This window comes from Pieris brassicae, chromosome 5 (genome assembly GCF_905147105.1).
Source record: "Pieris brassicae chromosome 5, ilPieBrab1.1, whole genome shotgun sequence".
Taxonomy (NCBI): domain Eukaryota; kingdom Metazoa; phylum Arthropoda; class Insecta; order Lepidoptera; family Pieridae; genus Pieris; species Pieris brassicae.
Window position 1 is genome coordinate 2115200 of NC_059669.1, and position 16405 is coordinate 2131604.

At 31.7% G+C, this 16405-nt stretch overlaps 4 protein-coding genes across 4 annotated transcripts; 2 read left to right on the forward strand and 2 right to left on the reverse strand.

Moving 5' to 3' along the window:
* Window positions 1-557: 557 nt before the first annotated feature.
* Window positions 558-2213, forward strand: LOC123709821 (phosducin-like protein). Its single transcript, XM_045661397.1, has 2 exons — window positions 558-735; window positions 999-2213. Exon 2 carries the CDS (start codon window positions 1004-1006, stop codon window positions 1796-1798), a length of 795 nt encoding a protein of 264 aa, XP_045517353.1. The 5' UTR covers window positions 558-735; window positions 999-1003; the 3' UTR covers window positions 1799-2213.
* LOC123709820 (SUMO-activating enzyme subunit 2) lies at window positions 2207-5995 on the reverse strand. The gene is made up of 7 exons (XM_045661396.1): window positions 5720-5995; window positions 5492-5646; window positions 5262-5409; window positions 4634-5128; window positions 4298-4469; window positions 3509-3676; window positions 2207-3346 (listed from the first exon to the last, which is right to left on the reverse strand). The coding sequence occupies exons 1-7, from the start codon at window positions 5861-5863 to the stop codon at window positions 2808-2810; spliced, it is 1821 nt and encodes a 606-aa protein (XP_045517352.1). The 5' UTR covers window positions 5864-5995; the 3' UTR covers window positions 2207-2807.
* A 1714-nt stretch (window positions 5996-7709) lies between these two features.
* On the forward strand, window positions 7710-8547 carry LOC123709838 (small nuclear ribonucleoprotein F). The gene is made up of 3 exons (XM_045661412.1): window positions 7710-7816; window positions 7901-8088; window positions 8226-8547. The coding sequence occupies exons 2-3, from the start codon at window positions 7914-7916 to the stop codon at window positions 8315-8317; spliced, it is 267 nt and encodes an 88-aa protein (XP_045517368.1). The 5' UTR covers window positions 7710-7816; window positions 7901-7913; the 3' UTR covers window positions 8318-8547.
* A 586-nt stretch (window positions 8548-9133) lies between these two features.
* Window positions 9134-16330, reverse strand: LOC123709836 (trimethylguanosine synthase). The gene is made up of 12 exons (XM_045661411.1): window positions 16231-16330; window positions 15701-15921; window positions 15419-15563; window positions 14049-15334; window positions 13688-13942; window positions 13072-13267; window positions 12574-12796; window positions 11783-11924; window positions 11290-11450; window positions 10441-10616; window positions 9733-9855; window positions 9134-9526 (listed from the first exon to the last, which is right to left on the reverse strand). The coding sequence occupies exons 2-12, from the start codon at window positions 15826-15828 to the stop codon at window positions 9431-9433; spliced, it is 2931 nt and encodes a 976-aa protein (XP_045517367.1). The 5' UTR covers window positions 15829-15921; window positions 16231-16330; the 3' UTR covers window positions 9134-9430.
* Between the last annotated feature and the right edge of the window lie 75 nt (window positions 16331-16405).

Here is a 16405-nt window from a genome sequence, read left to right on the forward strand (position 1 = left end):
ATATCGGCCATGATGTAGCCACATATTTCATTAAAAGTGTAGCCCCTTTAGGATACCTACTAAGTTCTAATAGTTGGTCAAACAGCGGATGGTGCGTGAGCGCGATACTACACGTTGTGTTCTATTCGTTTTAGTAGTCAAACTGCAGGACGGGAAACCAGCTTTGTCTCCGACTACAAAATTGGACATGGAGAGAGTTGAAAAACAAATCGAAATCGAGGCCACATTTCTTTTGTATAATTTAGGTCATCCCTAGTACAAAAATTCGAGCTTGAAATCAGCGATTTTGGAATAAATACGCCGAGTAAGGCGGCTCGACCGTAGCAACCCGCCCCGTCCGCTGTTTGACCAAACCTGTTTCTTTAATTATACTAAATAATTATTTTTTCTTTAATGGGATATATTTATAAATTAATAGTTTTCCATACTTCATGTCTCTGAATGTATATAATGTATGTATCGTTTAGCGATAATGGCGATAATTCGCTCTAGTCTGTGTTAGTATACTTCCCGTATAACTCACTCTATGAGTAACAGTACTTAAAATACCGACTAAAGTAATCTGTGGTGTATATGTTTACAAATTATTACAACCACCCATTTTTTATTAGAGAAATTTAATTAACGAAACTGATAAATTATCTATAAACTAAATACTGAAGTGTAATCGGTAGGTATAGGATATTAAGTGGCGGGATAATATTGTACCGAAATTATTGAATCTTCGACATTTTAGTAAGTATTGTACTCATTGAAGACATTAAAATGTGTTATTACAATTCTTAGACGCGTATTTTAATCACTAAATAAATTATAATAGTTGTATTTTACTAATTCAACTCAACGTAGGACCATGATAATAGAAAAAAAAGCTTTAAACCTTAAATCTATTGAAGAATTTTATTATTTTCACCTTTTAACAATAGTAAGATAACATAAAATTAAACTATAATTTTTTACATTAAATTTTTTGAAGTAAATTTAAATCATTTATACAGTAACTATGGCTACATTGGAGGACAAAATCCTTGGTGAAAAACTACATAACTACTGTAGCAGCAGTGAGGATGATGGCTCTGAAGACGAGGGTAGTGGAGATGAAGAAAAAACTATAAAAACATCAGTTACAGCAGATCCACCTCCCGTCAACAATTGGAATGGATCTGCTAGTAATACAGGGCCTAAAGGTGTCCTTGAGGATTGGCGAAGATTTAAACAATTAGAAGCAGAAAACCGGAAAGAAATTGAAAGAGAGCGCATTGCACTTGCAAAAAAACTTACTTTAACAGTCAAAACAGAAGCAGAAGACGATGCAGACAAGGAAAGAGATGAAATTGAAGATGAACTAAATGAATTAATTGATGAAGGTTTTCTTATGAAATACCAACAACAAAGAATGCAAGAACTTATGGCTAAGTTACAGAAAGCACCAAAGTTTGGTAAAGTGACAACTTTGAAGAGCCAAGATGAGTTTTTGAATGCCATTGACAAGGAAGACCCAAAAATTGCAGTGATAGTTCACATTTACAGTGACAAAAAAAAAGCATGTCAAACAATGGATGGTTGTTTAAATATTTTAGCAACCGAATATCCTACAACTAAGTTTTGTCGCATTGCTGCTGATATCACTGGTTTAAGCCGTCATTTTCGTGTTGATGGAGTACCAGCATTACTCGTGTACAAAGGTGGCCAGGTTATTGGTAACTTTGTTCAACTTGCAACAGAATTAGGTAATGATTTTTTTGCTACTGATGTAGAGAAATTTCTCATAGAATTTGGAATGCTCCCAGAAAATTAAGTATGTAGTAAATATTTTTTGTTTGTTGTGTAATAGGAATAAGCAATTTTTTAGTTAACGAAAATGGGTTTATTACTGAATATCCATCAAAGCTAAAAAAAAATATTGTCATTTAGCTTCAAGAACAATACGAATTTTACAATTGTACTTACTAAAACGGTTATGCATTTCTGACAAGTCAGTTTACCCTTTAGTGCTTAATGTTATAACTTATTTAATAACCTACTTCCACATCAGGGAGCTGAATGTGTAGTGAAAATGGCTATGAAGTTATTTTTGAAGTTCTAATATTTAATATTTTTTTTTAGTAAATTGTGCAAAGCATTTATTTATATGGCAAGAGAAACTTGTGGTTAATGATAATTCAGTATTACTTTTACTGCTTATATGGAAAAATAAATTAAATCATTTTACATTTTATTGTTTTATTATAGAGAAAGGTTTTTCTTATATAAATTATCTTACAACACATTGTCCTTACTGTTACTGTATAACATTTATATGAGATTTCATAAAAATATTGATTACAATTATGTGGGCTTATTTGTAAGAAAATATTTAGTTCAAAAATGTTTAACTTGGAAGTAAGATTACAAAATACAATTTATTTATTACAAAATTTAACATGTATGACAAATACTCAGTACAATATAGGTCAAAACCTAGTATTTCCATTTATATCAATTATTTTGAAATATATTTAATACTATAATTTAAAATGTATTCATCAAATTCTTAAGAATTAATTTCCTTTTTAATTTACTATAAAGAGATTTTGTATTAATGAAGTTAGGCATTTGTTTCATCTATAGCTTCTAACTTAAACATCTCCACAAAGTTTGCTAACTTGTCAACAAAACAATGGTAAAATAAAGAACTGTATCTGTCAAATAGCCATCTAAATCCATATAAAAGCCACAAGTGGTTTAAAGAATCATGTCAGTACTACAAAGAATAAAAATTCTTTCAAGTTCAGTTGCATGTGAGAGAATTTATATGTTACATACAGCTAACACAGTTCAACAATGTCATCTGACACCTCAATTCGCCTGCGTTTTGGAGGTTTCGTGGTTTCCACTCCTTCATCTTCTTCAATAATCTCCATATCACTGTCACTGTCGTCTTTGGGTCGAGAAGGACCTGGTTTTGGTTCAGAGCCATTTGCCCCGTTTGTTGGTTTATCTTCTTTCGGTTCTGGCATTGGAGTATCCATATCAGTGACCAAACGCCATGATTTCTCATCGTCTTCTTGTTGTAAACGAACCCTGACTTCAAAGTTTTGAAGGAAGTCATCAACAAGCAATGCACAACCATCATTAAGCCCAATTTGTTCTAATGTCTTGTGATTGTTGTGGTCCGTTTCACCTGGCTCTGAAGATAGCACAACCAGCCCTTTACCTTCCACTGCAGCATCTGGTGCTTGCATATTAAGGCCTTCTTTAAGAGCTGTATTTAAATCTTTTAGTGTCAATTGTTTGAGATTACAAGCCAATGCAACCTCTGCTTTTGGTGCACAAACAAAGCATTTGGGATTCGGTGTTGTAAGAGCTGTAAATATTAAAAGAAATAAGATTAACTTAGTCCCGATAACAGAGCACAAATCACAGCTATAATTAAATAGTTTTTAACAAATACAATTACATATATGCAATTATAATCAATTTTGTTGCTAGCCAATGTGATTGTTTATAACTAAGAAAAAACAATTACTTTTCTCTGGCACAAACAATTGTCCACGATGGTTTACTTTTGGCCTTAGGTAGACACTGGTACAGTCTTCTATATTTCCTTTAAGTATGTTCTGTGCACGCAAAACAGCCAGTCCTGCCACTATCGCGTTGGCTGTCGCTATTGCTGGTATTATGTTTCCAGCCATTGCTGTGAAATATACAATCTTTTTTATTATTCACATAATAATTGGGATACTTATACTTATTCACACTAGTCTGTATTAAATCATGTTTAAATATTTAAGTCAAATAACTAATTATAAAGTGGTATAAGTTATATGTAATAATTATTTGTTTTTTTTACTATATAATACCACTATCAAAGTTCATAGAAGGTTTACAACTAGAGTATAAAGTACACTTTAACTTTTAGGGATGGTTAGCTCTGGCATATGTAGCTAACTTAGAGTGACTGGGCCCTATTTTGTCATATTTGAACTTGAAACCAATGTATTATGATTTAAGTCATAACAAGAGTTACAAAGTTTCTCTTAGTGATAAAAGTGTTGGTTAATGTTGAATAAGAACATAAATGCTATAATACTATAACTTAATTTATACAATTACTGTATAAAGCGATAAAGTTTTATACCACAGGAAAGAAAAACTATGCTACTTGTTAAATAACATCAAGACCTGACCATATATTGGCATAACATTTTCAATGAACTTAGAATTACTCATATTGAAATTAATATTTAGAGGGCATTGTGTTCTCTATGACTTTATCTGTGTATTTTAAAAAACATTGATTATTGACAAATCTTACATTTAATCTCAAATCGTGATTTCAATGGAATATTGAATATGTAGGCACGGACATTTGCACATGCTGTAACAAAGTCCATAGCACTTTTCTCATCTTTATCCCACACCAGATGGTCACCATCAGGGCGGCTCTTCAGGTCTGCTTCCAATGCTTTGCAACTGGTTGCAAAAATCTGTAACATGTTTTTGTTTATAATTAAACTTGACTAAATATGAAGATTTTAAATGCAATACCAAGACTAGCATCAATAGTCTAGTCTGTGGCTTAATTGAAAACCATGTTCAAGGAAAACAAAAATTGTTTTGGTATCTAAATAGAAAAACAAAAAATATTTACTTGTGCACATTCAGAAACTGACCAAACCCTTTGGTCAGGTAATCCAGAATGTTTTGCTGGTGAATCATCTTTCCCAGGTAGATTGTCCCATACCAGGGGTGTAGGTGGTCGTCTCTTTTTCCAAAGATTTTCCATAGATAGCAAATAACGTATATCATCACCAAAAAGCTTTGAAAACAGCTTTTCTGGATCATAATTGGTTTCAGCCGCCCACATTCTAGTACTTTTTCTATCAACATTGCCTGTTTCAGACTCTTTAGCATTTAATGCGGAGGCACCAGCATCACCAGCTGCCTCAGGATCTGCAGTATCAGGGCTGACATTTTGATCAGGATCTTCTTCACCAAACAGCTGGTTAAACAGATGCTTTGCCCATACAATACAGTGAATGGGCTCTGATGGTGTATTGCGAATAGTACAGCCTGGGAAACTCTTTTGTGGAGCTTTTGGAAGACACTCATAGCACTGAGTAAGCCCCTTTTTGATCAGCTCAACCTGAAATAAAGATAGTTTTTAAAACAGAACATAAATTGCAAATATTTAATAAACAAAAACATTGTTACTACTTGACCCACATCACCCCAACTGAATCTCCTTACATTCCAAACATAAATTATACAGCATATACCTGTCCTGCATAACCAGCTGTCCCAGTCTCTACCAATGGAACGTCAGCTGCTAAGCACATTCTGTTAACATGATTACGAGCAACTCTGTTGTCTAGGGCATTCATTACTATATTAAATTTTTTGAAGTAACTCACACCATACTCATTGCTGAAAAAAATTGGTTTTATAATGAAATATTACTTGCTGAAAGTAATGCCTTGTAATAGATTTTATGTTTAAACATTCATACCTGATCACACTATCATGATGAGCTACAATGTTCACATTAGGATTAAAGCTGAGGGCACTATCTTTAGCGACTTGCGCCTTTGATTTACCAACATGTTCCTTGTGGAAAAGAAACTGACGATTTAAATTGCTCACGTCGATAGTATCAAGGTCAATCTGAAATGGTAACAGTAATAGAGTTATTAGCGTGATTTAGCCTACAATTAAAGATCTTTACTACCAAACTTACAATCTCAATGTTAGGAAAGCCAGTCAGAACAAGATTCTTTAAAATCTCACAACCAATACCGCCGGCACCAACAACCAATACTTTGGAATTAGCAATGGCTTCAGTAAGCTTTTCATCAAAAACGCCAGCGACTCTCGCGACCATGTTTTAAGTCTATTTTCACTGTACTGACGATTCAGAGTTAAATAAAAAATTTAAGAATTTAATAGAACAATAAAGATTTTTGGAGCACTATATAGACACGAAATTGATGCAAACCACCTGTCAAAACTCAAACCTAAAGTTGGACCGGTCGGCGTCTTTCTTTTTTTTTTAAAGAGAATTCATAGGTGATACCGGTATATTTATAATCTGTACTTTTTAATCAAGTTGTCTCTCTGCCTACAAATTTTACAATGTAGGGCGAGAAGGTCGATGGCTGGCAATTTTATTCACCCTTCAGTTTTCTTATTTATTTATTAAATATTTACCATCCAGATTTTAATCCAATTGTAAATATATGATTTCAATTGAAAGGAGATGTAGCCGCTAGAAAGGTGGATAAAACGATTGTATCATCAGATACCCATTTAGACCCCTGTACTTGTAAATTTACATGCTGTTGGCCAAAAACAGACACGACTCCTTAAGAGGAATTAGAAAAGATTGTGGAGCATTTGAAAGTGTGAAAAAAAACACGTGTATCTGAGTGATTAGATAGATTAGAGTCACTCATAAAACAGAGAAGAATCTATATGATTGTGGTAACCCTTTAATGCAGTTTTTTTACATTTTGCATATAACACCTTGCTAACGCTGGTGCCAAACCAGTGTCTGATAGGGCATTTGCAGGTGGTAGGCACATAGTGACTGATATAAAATTCCGCTTGCTCTCTCGATACTCTTTGTTTGTTAAGAAGTTTTTCAAAAGTCACTCCTATTTTATATAATAGAAACAGTCTTAACTAATACTTTTCTTTAAACACAATGTCGCATCTTAATTAACCTCATATACACATCTTTATTGGGGTTGATTGATTTAAACAGTTGGTTGAAAACTACTTGAGATGCGTGAGATTGAAATTTTTAGTATTATTTTAAAAATAATAGATCTCAAATAAACAATCTCGCCTCCATTGCATTCCCTACGTTAGGGTAACTAAAAACACTCGTGAAGAAAAAAGTTCTATTTATCTATTTTTTTGTTTTAATTCTAGGAAAAAATTCAATTCTCAAAGAATGGAATTGAGTGTTGTTATCTTGGTAAAGAAAAACTTATAAAGTTTATAATATATGTCTCATATAAATAATACCAAAAACTACGAAAGAATTTGGTGTCACATAGTCAACATACATAATAAAGATAAAGATTACATATGATACAAAAATGAAAACTACCAGCTTATCCTCGGCATTTTATCTAGTAAAATTAAATAAAATTTTCACCACCCTGAAAAATACGTCAACCATGAACGAAGTTTCCCGCGCTTTTTTCTCCAAATGGTTGATGATGATATTATTTTATCCTCAATGGGAAAGGCAAAGGACATTCGTTCTTACTGCCACGTCTTGTTCTTGTTCTTGTGGGAATAAATAATAACAAAAAATTACGCAATTCTGAATTCAAATTTTGATAAACAATTAATATATTAATAAATAACCATAGAAATTAGCATTTAGTTGTATTAGAAAATGCGATGATTGCCAATGTGCATTTATTATATACCCTGTACTAGAGTCATCTAATTTGTTACCATTTTTTTCCCCTTAACGCTGGTTAAGCAATCGTGTCTTAGTATTTTATATCTATAGCTACATAATACATATTATTAAAATGTAACATTTATAAAGTTATATTCCAATGCTTATGTCCAGGCAGTTTCACGTAGTGCAGTATATTTAAATAAGAATCTTCTTGAATAATGTATAACCCAAAAAGCCACAAAGTACAAACATAAGTCAACACAGATGATGGACTGTCATTGACGGTAATATTTGACATTTATTGTCAGTTGTCAGTTAAAAAAGCATAGCATTAAAGTTCAAAAGCAAGCAAGACGCACCAAGCGGCAAGCACAAACCGGCTTATAAATAATTTCTTGTCCATATTTTGTTTAGGTTAGGAAACTATAAGAATTATAAGATATATATTCCACTTCGTAATTATTTATATGTACAACTTTGATTGTTTTTACGTTACAGAATATCTTAAAAAATGGCGGCGGCTATGCCAATTAACCCTAAACCATTTTTAAACAGCCTAACGGGAAAGGCTGTCCTTGTTAAATTGAAGTGGGGTCACGAATACAAAGGACTTCTGGTATCGGCTGATGGATACATGAACTTGCAACTTGCGAATACAGAAGAAATAATTGAAGGTTCATGTACAGGTTAGATAAGTTTTTATGAATATTATTGTTTAAATTCACAACTACATACAGCTCATTAGAAATGTGTATTATGAAATACAATAAATTTGAATACTTATAATTATATTAAGCATAATTTCAAAATTGCTCTATTACAGGTAATTTGGGTGAAGTATTAATAAGGTGTAATAATGTGTTGTATGTAAGAGGGGCAGAAGAAGAAGATGAAGAAGGGGAAATGAAAGAATAGTTAAAATTTATATTAACATGCCACATCTTAAGTAACAGAAAGAAGAGTTGAATAAATAAGATCATAAGATATTCATTGGTACAGCAAATGCTTTTTGTATATTACTTAATTTAAAATAGGCTATGTTGTATCAACATTAAATGTTCAGACCATAATGTATAAGATATAACAAATAAGTTGATATAGTGGGATGACTGTTTACATTTAATTAAGAAGTAAATTAAAAATTTGTCATATGTTTCAATTATTATCCCTCTCATTGCATTCTTCCAGTTTATAGTTTTAGGACTTACACATGTAAGTTATTAGAAAATCATTTCAATGGTGTCTAATAATAGGAGGATAGTGCATTGCTTGTCATTAACAACTATGCTAATTGTGGGTCCAAAACTGCCGAATGGGGCTGCATTTAGTACTATTCATAAAGAAATTGTGAATGTTCAGTTCAAACAGTATAATATTTATTCGTCTTTGGTAAACATGGGATCTATTTTGAATAAAACTTGACTGGTGTTGTCTAATTCTTAAATAAAAGCCTCTCATGTAGGTACATTATATTTCCTTAAATAACATTTAAAGATACAGAATATGCTTATTCAATCTACAATCACACAATTATTAGAAATCTTATTATCACACAATAAAATTGTCTATAATTTTCTAGATATATTGTGAAATATCTAATAAGTTGAAACAGTTGTTAAGCTAACATTCTCTTTATTATCTTGAGTATTGCTTAATATTTATACTTAGGTAAAGATAGATGAATGGCCATAGATGTAGTTTTTGATATTTAACATTATAGTCAAACACAAATAGAAAATATGTTTGTGTAAAAAAATAACATCAAATTACTAGCAAAATTTGGCCTACAAGTTTGTTTCAAAAGAAGCTAATAATAGAAGTTTTGTAGATTTTACCTTGAAAACAAGAATAAAAAAAGATGAAAGTACAACTTTACTTAATGTAATATAATTTGTAAAAGTAATAAAATAATGTATCAGATATACAAAGTATTGAAATTTAAGGCGGAAACACATTAATGTGCGTATAATTTAATTTTGTGTGAACACCTATAAAGATGGGGTAGAATTTAAATTTGAAGAAAAACTACTAATAATAGTAAGCAGTAATTGCTACAAATCTTCTGTCGAGGAAACTTTGCTCTATTTCCACTGAACCGCCTGCTTCTTGTGCAATGGCCAAAATCTGAAAAGAAAAAAAAATACTAAAATATGACACATACCCATATATAACCGATCATCCTGTCCATTAAAAACATTATATTTTAAGGTATTTTTAGCATATTTGATAAAAGGTTAACTCAAATGATTTTGATACTTAATTGACAATTGATATATACATAATTCACAAATTTCCAGAAGTTTTTTTTTTTAAAAAGTGACAAAACTTACTTGATCGGTCTTCGAGTTTCTTGGTAGATAAAGAGTAACATTGGGGCTGATATCGCGTGCGACTCTCATCAACTCTGAAGCCGGTTTCGGTAATAACATTGTTTCTATATCGTATTTGGAGTTCTGTAAGGTTTAATATTTTACAATTTATACCACGAAATATTGTGGCATGCAACGGATTGTTCTATTTATTATATACTTCATAGATTGTTCATTGGTACACATTTTAACATTGGTGTTAAACCGGTGAGTGACACTGGCACAAGAATCGTGAATTTTATCAAAATAATCCAAAGAATATTTTTTTTATTTTAATATTTATTATTTTTCGAGAAAAAAACTGCTCACTAATCGATGGAACTATAAAAGAAAGGCAATAAATTGTACGCATTTTTTGTACTAATTCCAGATATATCACAAAAATATGGCAACATTTAAAAATCAAGAGTCGTTAAGTCAGTAAGTTAAGTCGTAAAAGTACTACGATTCTACGATTTCAAATGGCTGATCAGATAGTGCAGACTAAAATTAATTTGTATTTATACACTTCTGCCTTTTCCCGAAGGGATAGGCAGTGACCATGGATTTCCACTTGCTATTATCCTGACATACTTTTCTCGCTTCATACACTTTCATAATATACACCAGCATACATGCTCGTCGTCTATGGGAACGTAGAACGGAAAAATATTATCTAAATATACTAACGTCGGAATAATTCGGTCCTCCCCAAGGTGGACTTAAAAAGACCATATCAGCTGATAGACTCGGTGCCAATTCGAAGAAGTCGCCCACTATGAACTCTATTTTGTGGCTAACTCCATACACCTCTGCGTTATGACGAGCCATTTCAATCTTATTTGGGTCTATATCTATTGCTATCACTGAAAATAAAAATAGGTAGATATATATATTTGTCGACACATAAATTCATAGCATTGTATGGTACATGGTATTTTCTTTTGAATAAAGTACTTTTTCGTCTGTTTATGTCAATTTGTATTTACATTGTAATAAAAGAATGTAGATGCTTTACTTTAAACGGTGCAACTAGCTAGGCTTTATTGTTTTCAGGGAAAATATCGATACATTATTAAATGTGACCTAGATAATTTTTGTATTATAAAATAATTAATTTAGTATTTTATGTATAACTTGTAAGTTATAATAAGCCAAATGTGTACCTGTACATGTACACATTAACTATTGTAAACTGTACCCTCATTTTGTTGCCGAGTTAAAAAAAAACAATGATCTAAGATATTCATTGAAAATTGCATCAAGCACGTGTTTTTTAAACATTACTTGTTTTGAAAAATGTTTTTATTTGGATTAGGATTAATATTATATTTATAAATGCATCTTTTTAAAATATTATTTTAAAGTGATTGCAATAAAAAAAATGTGAGTCAAGTTTAAAATGGAAATTGTAATTTTACCCATTCTTGCTACATTATTATTAATGCTCACCTTCAGTTTGTATTTGAATATACAGTATAAAGAAGAAAGAAACACAGATACAGCCAGTGTAATATATTTTTATACATAAAAACTTACCCTTTTTCGTTGTATGTGCAAATTGTATGGTATTCCCACCGGCACCACAAAAGGCGTCCAGTACCACGTCATACGAATATTTGTTCGCGATATGACTGGCTACATTCTCCGGCGTCACACTGAACCAGCTTTCACGGTCTAGTTTTATTCCTTCATCGAATCTGTAGGCGAAAAAAAATTAATTTCGCCGTATCTAATATCGACCTACCGTCATTGTGAACTACCCTCTGATTCATACAAATTCAAATGTCATAATTACTTTCAGCACTTCTTTCTTTATCCTTTACGCGTATACGAAAATCAAGAGAAAGAGACGTAGAGAACTTAAATTACAAACTTTAAGAATAAGTATGGTCTAACGAACATCGTTTATAACTCGGAGATTCTTAGTTCAAACCACGGCAAAGTACATTTGTTTTGGATTGAAAGTCTGATCCTTACCATAAAAACAAGAAAAATGCTTGGGGCCTTAAAGAGTTCTTTTAATACATACCTATGAAAGAGAGAGTGCCGTTTCTTCCAATACTTCATCATTTTGGGGTCACCTCGCAACTCTTCGGGAATGTGAGGCGCGTTGCACTCCTCTAGATCATATTTTGAATGACGCTTTTGGCGGCGGCGACGTTTTGTCAGGCCTAAAACAATTAAATTCTTTTATATTTAATTACAATCAATTGATTCCTATTTAGTTAATTTTTGTTAGCATTTTGAATATTTTTAATGATGTTGAGTAATAAAGAAGGTATTTGACATTAAATTGTTTTTTTTTAAATACATAATTATATATATAACCATACTAATAGGTTATTTGTAAGTACCCTCAGCAAATGTATTTGTTGAAATTAAAAATAATATACGTACTATAAGTTATCGTTTTGTAAGTCTCAGGAAAATTACTATAAATAAGCAAACCCCTTTAATGTGAGTGAAAGAAAGGGATTACGACAGACAATTGTATTGATGTACAGTGTATGTATGTACAGACACTGATTATAGCAAGGCACCGAAACAGGAGAGGCTTATTTTTATCGCGCTTTCAACCTCACGCATTCAAAACCTGAATTTGAGCTGCAGTGGCACAGCTCCAATCTGGTTTATAATTATATTTTCTTATTTTTTATTAACTCAATAATAATTGTCATAAACTATATGATATATCTAATCTCTGTCGATGAAAACCATACTTATACTGTAAATTTTTTGAGTTTATCAGACATACAAAGAGATTTTATAAACTGTTGTGTGTGTGCTTTTATTAGCTGCCGTAAACAAACTTCAACTTACTGTTTAACTCGACATCTTCACTGCATTCCTTATCCCCATCCAAATCTTGATCCATCTCATTAATTTCATTTTCTGTTACTTCAACTTTTTCACTTTCACTTACATTAACTATATCTTCATTTATTTTCTCATTGTATATTTGACTATTTTTTTCACAATCTAATTGGATTTCAGGTCCCTCGTCTTCTGTGTGCATGTCTTTATCTTCTTCGATATCTCTATTCTGTAATATAAAAAAGGCACTCTATGAAAATACCAATTTCTAGACGATGAATTTAATATATTATTGATCAATCATTTTAATAAACGGTCATCAGAAAAAAACATTTTTACATACAACATTTAGTAATGAAAACAGCATTTTCTTGAGTAACTGTCTTTTTCAAAGTAAGCTATAAAAATTATTGATTGTTTAGAAGCGAATTGTAATGCAAATTTTACTAAATATAACTAATTTCATATTAGTTAATATTTAAAATATTTAGTTTAATAAAATACCTGATCGGAGCTATAAGGATTCCCTTCATCATCAAAATAAGTCTTTTTCGGCTTCTTGTATCGCGGCGGGCGCAATTTGCGTACCCGGCGACTGAACACCACTTCACCCCGTGGTAACTTTGCTGATTCGAAACTGAATCCCATAGTTTGGAGTGTATTGTGCACATCCGGTGATTCCTCTTTGTCAAATTCATGGCTGAAGAAATGAAATTGGTTGATTCTGATCACATATCATTGCAGAAGAACTAAGACGGTGATGCAAGATTAGACAAGATGTAACAACACATCAAGATAATTGTACTGTTTATATTTTCACAGCATTTATTTATTTATATAAAATTTAATGAGATGCTTATAATAATGGAAACTCAAACCCGGAATTCGGCTCAATTATTTACTGAATCAAAATATGTTTATTTTACCAAATCAACAATTAAAATAAAATTTTATCCTAATTTCTAAGCAAGTATTTATAGAACAGGTGGCAAATGGCCTGCACATTATGCCAAATCTTAAGTCAAATTGGTTCAGTAATACTTCAGTGGGCCTCTGGTTCCACAAATGCATATGAATTTACAAATTTAATCCAGCAATTAACTAAAACTATAAATCTTACCTTCTCTTCAAGGTTATAGCCTTTTCTTCCGGAGGTTCATCATCACCATCTTCATAACTATAACTTGAGTGACCAAACCCACTTTCCATATTATTAGAACTGTTTTGGCCATTTGTTTCTGTTTCTATAGATTCTTTTGCATAATTTTTATTTTCTTTACCAGATTCACCATCAACCGGTTCAGTGTTGTCAACTTCAGTCTTTACCAAATTTTGCAACAGTGCACTAATAGAATTTATCTGGCGATAATTTGTTCTGTAAAGTTAAAAATGAATCTTTAACAAATGTAGAGGCAATAGATATAACATAAATGTGAAAATAAAAAAATTTTTAGACTAGACACAAAAGTTGAAAAACTTACTTTACATTTGGTATCTTATCATGAACCTGTCTTGAATCTGTATTTAGAACCTCATCCTTTATCATAGCATTCTCCAGTTTTCCTTCAATTTTTGCATTTTGGCTATCTTTTACACCTTCAATCTTAGAACATTCACTGTCAGCTGAAGCACTAGTGTCGTCTTTTTGTTCTTGTAATAAATTTTGTAGCAAAACACCAACAGTGTGAAGCAATTTATTGGATTTCTTGTTTCGTTTCTTTTTATTGGGCTTTTCTTCCAAATTTATGTTTTCCAACTGAGTCTTAACTTCAATAACTGATGGTAATTCTTGAGAATTTCCTTCACTGTTTTCACAATCAACATCTAAACATTTTATTTCCTCTGTTTTCTTATCTACAGCAACTTCACATAGAACATTTTGACATTCAAGATAGTTAGCATAATGTGAAGCATATATTTCACCAAAATGTTTTTTCCACAAAAATTGCCAATATTGTTCAGTGTCCATCTCTTCCGGGACTTGCTCTGAATTATCCTCAACATTAACAATTCTAGTTTGATCATTAAATTGGTCGTCTGATGTGGACGATGTTACACTATAATCATCTGTTGGTGTTGATTCAGATGTTACATGACTTGATGTCATGTCATAGCTTGATACTGTTATCTTTGTAACATTTGTTAATGAATCAGTTCCCTCAATAGTTCTGGGGCTAACAATTCTCTCATGTTCTGAACAAGACCTTCTTCTATTGTTAACTGACAACCATGTATCATCTTCATGCTTGTCCATTGGTTGTTTACTACTTCTCTCACTAGACCCATCACATTTATGTCCATGTGTGTAAGGATTTACTTTGGAATCATATGAAAATTTTCTTTCTCTGACTACATTTGGCTTCTCAATGTTATTGCTTAGATCAGCTGTATTCTTTTTAATTTGACCTTCATAAACTTCATTATTTTCATTTTTATATGCTGGATTTATATAGTCACTGTATTTATTTATCCAAGATGCCCAGATGATTCTTTCACCATTTACAGCCCAAAATTTGTCCCAAGTGTTTTCAGAACTGTAATCTTCCTCATAATTAGTCTTGGATGAATTGTCTTGTAGGTCCATTTTTACAATACCTTCATGTGAGGTAAAGTCGGAATGATAATCTTGGTATGTAAGATCTGCCCCACTATCGCTTGGCTGTATAGTAGTGGGTAAACTATGTATTTGAGTAGGATCATGTTCATCTGTAGAGCAATAGTTATCTGTATGAGAGGCACTGCAATAGCAGCTGGCATTATCATCTTTCTGTAATGTAAAACAAGATGTATAAAAAAGTTGAGTGAACCATTAAAAATTTTCATAAGACTTCCAAATTTTATATATACTCACCTCACATTTAACCTTGTATGACGTATCAAGCGAAAAGTGGACATGGGAATGTTCATCAAACTCTTGAGAACGTGACCCATGGATAACATCAGCATCACTTTCACTGCCATATTCTTTATCAACAAAATATGTTGTCATGCCATCTCTAAAAACGGAAATATAAATTTTACATATTTTTTTGTAAGCATTTGATTTCATATAAACTAGTTTAAAATTTATGATAAAAAATCTTTGAAAATGTTGTCTAAAGTATTGATTTTCAACAAAAAAAAAATATCTTACCTAATAAAGACTCTGCTACACAAGCAAAACACATAGTTTCCCTCTTCATCTTCTTCCTCATTATTAATTACAAAGTTAATTTCCGCCAAAGGCTCCCAACGGTAAGAAAAATCACAATATCCAGACATTTTTATAATAAACTCTTGAACAAAATCTATGAGGAGAGATATGCTAAGCGAAGTAACACATGTTCGTCAGGAAATTAACGTTAACAATAGCGCCTACAAATACATATCATTTAACTTTACATTAAAAAGATTAATAATGAAATTAAAAAATTATAAACGATGAAATATAAAGTATTTTTAAGCCCGCTAAACTTTTGACTTTAAAATATCCAGTGACAACTGACAATTGTTCCGAACCACTTGGAACCTAATTTCGTGATTACCCTTGAGTAATTAGTTTCTTTTTTTCTGAAAAACATCAAAATTTTAAGATATAAACAGACCTTTATTCTCTTCAGTATGGAAACAGTTTATTTATGTATAGAAATTGACTTTCATGGATTTATCAAGCCCTTTACTTACTTTATTCGATCTGGGAATAGGTATCATAAAATTATCATTAATTGCATTTGGCTTAACAGTAACGTTACCAGGCCATAAAAAAAGAATTGCTTTTTATGATGCTTTTATTCTGACTTGCTGCCTATAGGCTGTCATTTGGTCATTAGACAATTTAAATGTGTCAAGTGTGGTTTTA

What these genes read in the sequence shown, in the direction of transcription:
- LOC123709836 (XM_045661411.1), bottom strand. Translation starts at nt 15,828, where the DNA reads ATGTCTGGATATTGTGATTTTTCTTACCGTTGGGAGCCTTTGGCGGAA. An exon ending in GCTATAACCTTGAAGAGAAG is followed by an intron (nt 13,268 to 13,687) that starts GTAAGATTTATA and finishes TCATTTCTTCAG; the next exon opens with CCATGAATTTGACAAAGAGG. An exon ending in TGCACATACAACGAAAAAGG is followed by an intron (nt 10,617 to 11,289) that starts GTAAGTTTTTAT and finishes TTTTATTTTCAG; the next exon opens with TGATAGCAATAGATATAGAC.
- LOC123709820 (XM_045661396.1), bottom strand. Translation starts at nt 5,863, where the DNA reads ATGGTCGCGAGAGTCGCTGGCGTTTTTGATGAAAAGCTTACTGAAGCC. An exon ending in CATCATGATAGTGTGATCAG is followed by an intron (nt 5,410 to 5,491) that starts GTATGAATGTTT and finishes AATTTTTTTCAG; the next exon opens with CAATGAGTATGGTGTGAGTT. An exon ending in CAGTTTCTGAATGTGCACAA is followed by an intron (nt 4,470 to 4,633) that starts GTAAATATTTTT and finishes AACATGTTACAG; the next exon opens with ATTTTTGCAACCAGTTGCAA.
- LOC123709821 (XM_045661397.1), top strand. Translation starts at nt 1,004, where the DNA reads ATGGCTACATTGGAGGACAAAATCCTTGGTGAAAAACTACATAACTAC.
- LOC123709838 (XM_045661412.1), top strand. Translation starts at nt 7,914, where the DNA reads ATGGCGGCGGCTATGCCAATTAACCCTAAACCATTTTTAAACAGCCTA. An exon ending in AATTGAAGGTTCATGTACAG is followed by an intron (nt 8,089 to 8,225) that starts GTTAGATAAGTT and finishes GCTCTATTACAG; the next exon opens with GTAATTTGGGTGAAGTATTA.